A 2,230-nucleotide genomic window follows, 5' to 3' on the forward strand; every position below is an offset into this window, starting at 1 on the left:
ATATATAAAAAGGGGATCCCCCCCCCGCTCGCTTAGGCGGCCCTGTGAGTGTGTGTGTGTGTGTGTGTGTGTGTGTGTGTGTGCGGTTGTACATGTGTGTGTGTGTGTGTGTGTGCGTGCCCACCAGCTCGGGATGCACGGGGTGGGTGCGCACCACCTGACCACTGATCTTCACCAGCGTGCCGATGCGCATGGAGGACAGCTCCCGTATCCTGGGAAACACACACGATACATTAAGAACACACACAAGCTAACGGGGGGATAACGGAGAGCTCATTATGAATCAAACTGCCTTTTGTACATTTTTAACGCGAAAGTTAAACTGTTACAACGGTATCACAGGCTCAGTGTTTGTAATTAATTGCAGATTTGGCCCCGGAGAGTATGTGGGATTATGCTCACTTGTGTCTGGTGGGCAGGTCTTGGATGGCCACGTAGAACTCTTTGCAGAGCGGCACTTCTCCGTGATCTCTAGCAAAGTTACGCACGGCGCAACACAGGAATGGATACACTCTGCAGACAGAAAACAACATCAGTTACAACCTATAGAACAGTCTACTGGTGGCGGATTACCCTTTCCTTACCAACTGCTAACCAGTGTTGTTGTTTTACATTTGCAAAAAGATTATACTCATAATAACAATTGGTGGGTTTACACTGGACTGTCTCAGAGTAATGTTACATTTTGTAACAAGTTATATGATATACTACTACTGATGCTAGTAATACCTTGGTTGTTTTTGATTGTAACAGTTGAATTATTGATATAATAATGTTAATAGAATAATGCAATAGTCACTCTGTGCAAATGAATTCCTCTCCTGTCAATATAAAGTGTATATTTTTTTAATTCGTAAAACTGCCCTGTACGTCTACTGTGGCACCAAACTTTTCCATCTGAGATTCTAATCAAGCCCTGGTATATAAGAAACGTCGGCCGTGTTGTTGGTAACTACTACGGTATAACCACCTGTAGTACTCCTCCTGGATGGTGGTGGCCAGTTCCTGGTTGAAGCCCTCCAGATCAGCGAAGCTCACCAGAAGAGTATTCCTCTCAGGCCGGATCAACTCCTCCGCCTCCCTCACATACTTCACCTCCCCGTCTGCCGTCTGGAACCTACACACCAGAAACCAGAACAGCATTTAATACGGAATAACTACAAAGTTATAATAATGACGACCAAAAAGACGACCGATTGTTTGAAAAAGAAGAGGCGAATGGTTTATAGTAGTTCAATTAACTTATACAGCGCAGTTTTTTGGGCCACGATGCCTTTGTTGGAAACAATAATAGGTTCTGAAAATACTCACTCTTCCAAGAAAGCTTGAAATAACTTCTGGCATTTTTCTGCCAACTCGTCTTTCACGATATCTCCGGTGTTAACTACGGCGGGCGGTGCGACATCCATGGTGAAATAGTCCTAAAATCTAAATAAAAAGTTAAAGAAATGCAAGTAATGTGCAAGGATTTCCTCTAGGCATCCACAGCACCAAAAGGAAGAGGATCTTCTACGGTTTCGCGCGAAAACTTGGACCACGTGATCATCAGCGCGCCACTGTCAACCAATTGCTTTCGTCTGGTTCTGACGAGGTCTAATATAATCTGGATTGTGACCAATCCTGTCAAAGCAACAAGTGCACATCCCCTCTTCTACCCGCGAAACAAAAGCCGCATGGACTAAATCAGAGCCATAGAGAGAGAAGTGTTATCTCTCACTATGGACTAAGTATATGCGCATGCAGTGAAATAGTTAAATACAGTAGTTAAATTATTCTGAAAGTTGGTGGCTTGAAAGAGGATCTTTCTATTTCGTAATGAAAGAGACTGGCCACTAGAGGTCACCATTATGTTAGCTTTTTACAATACTCCCTCTCAACCATGCTCTCAACTTCTTAATGCGAGACAAAGGGGCCTAAACCAATACTTCAATGTCACAAACAGCCACCCGGACTGCAGCAGGGGGTCTGCAAAGGTGAAGGCTAGACTCTTAATACAGTGGTGATATGGTAATAGAGATCGAAAACCATAGATACACTTATATAGGTCGTTTTCATAATACATGTTGCTTTTCCTACTGTTATGTGTTCTTCGAACCTAAGGGTGGCGGTGTTTGCTACTACTGATTACAATTACTTTTGCAATGCATACAGAAAACACCAACCCCACATAATATTATCCATTGTATAAAAATGGTATTTAAACACAGTTTTCCCATCATATTGTGGATAA

The 2,230-nt window shown here is 43.0% G+C and overlaps 1 protein-coding gene across 1 annotated transcript in view; it reads right to left on the reverse strand.

Moving 5' to 3' along the window:
• Positions 1–1,540, reverse strand: part of mcm6 (minichromosome maintenance complex component 6) — a 13,701-nt gene extending 12,161 nt beyond the window's left edge. The window contains exons 1-4 of the mRNA XM_056595913.1: positions 1,312–1,540; positions 971–1,117; positions 403–513; positions 125–212 (exon numbers count right to left, since the gene is read on the reverse strand). Coding sequence (XP_056451888.1) covers positions 125–212; positions 403–513; positions 971–1,117; positions 1,312–1,409 — 444 coding nt within the window. The 5' untranslated portion in view covers positions 1,410–1,540. The remainder of the gene's footprint in view (positions 1–124; positions 213–402; positions 514–970; positions 1,118–1,311) is intronic.
• Positions 1,541–2,230: the final 690 nt, after the last annotated feature.

The sequence above is a fragment of the Gadus chalcogrammus genome, chromosome 8 (genome assembly GCF_026213295.1).
Source record: "Gadus chalcogrammus isolate NIFS_2021 chromosome 8, NIFS_Gcha_1.0, whole genome shotgun sequence".
Taxonomy (NCBI): domain Eukaryota; kingdom Metazoa; phylum Chordata; class Actinopteri; order Gadiformes; family Gadidae; genus Gadus; species Gadus chalcogrammus.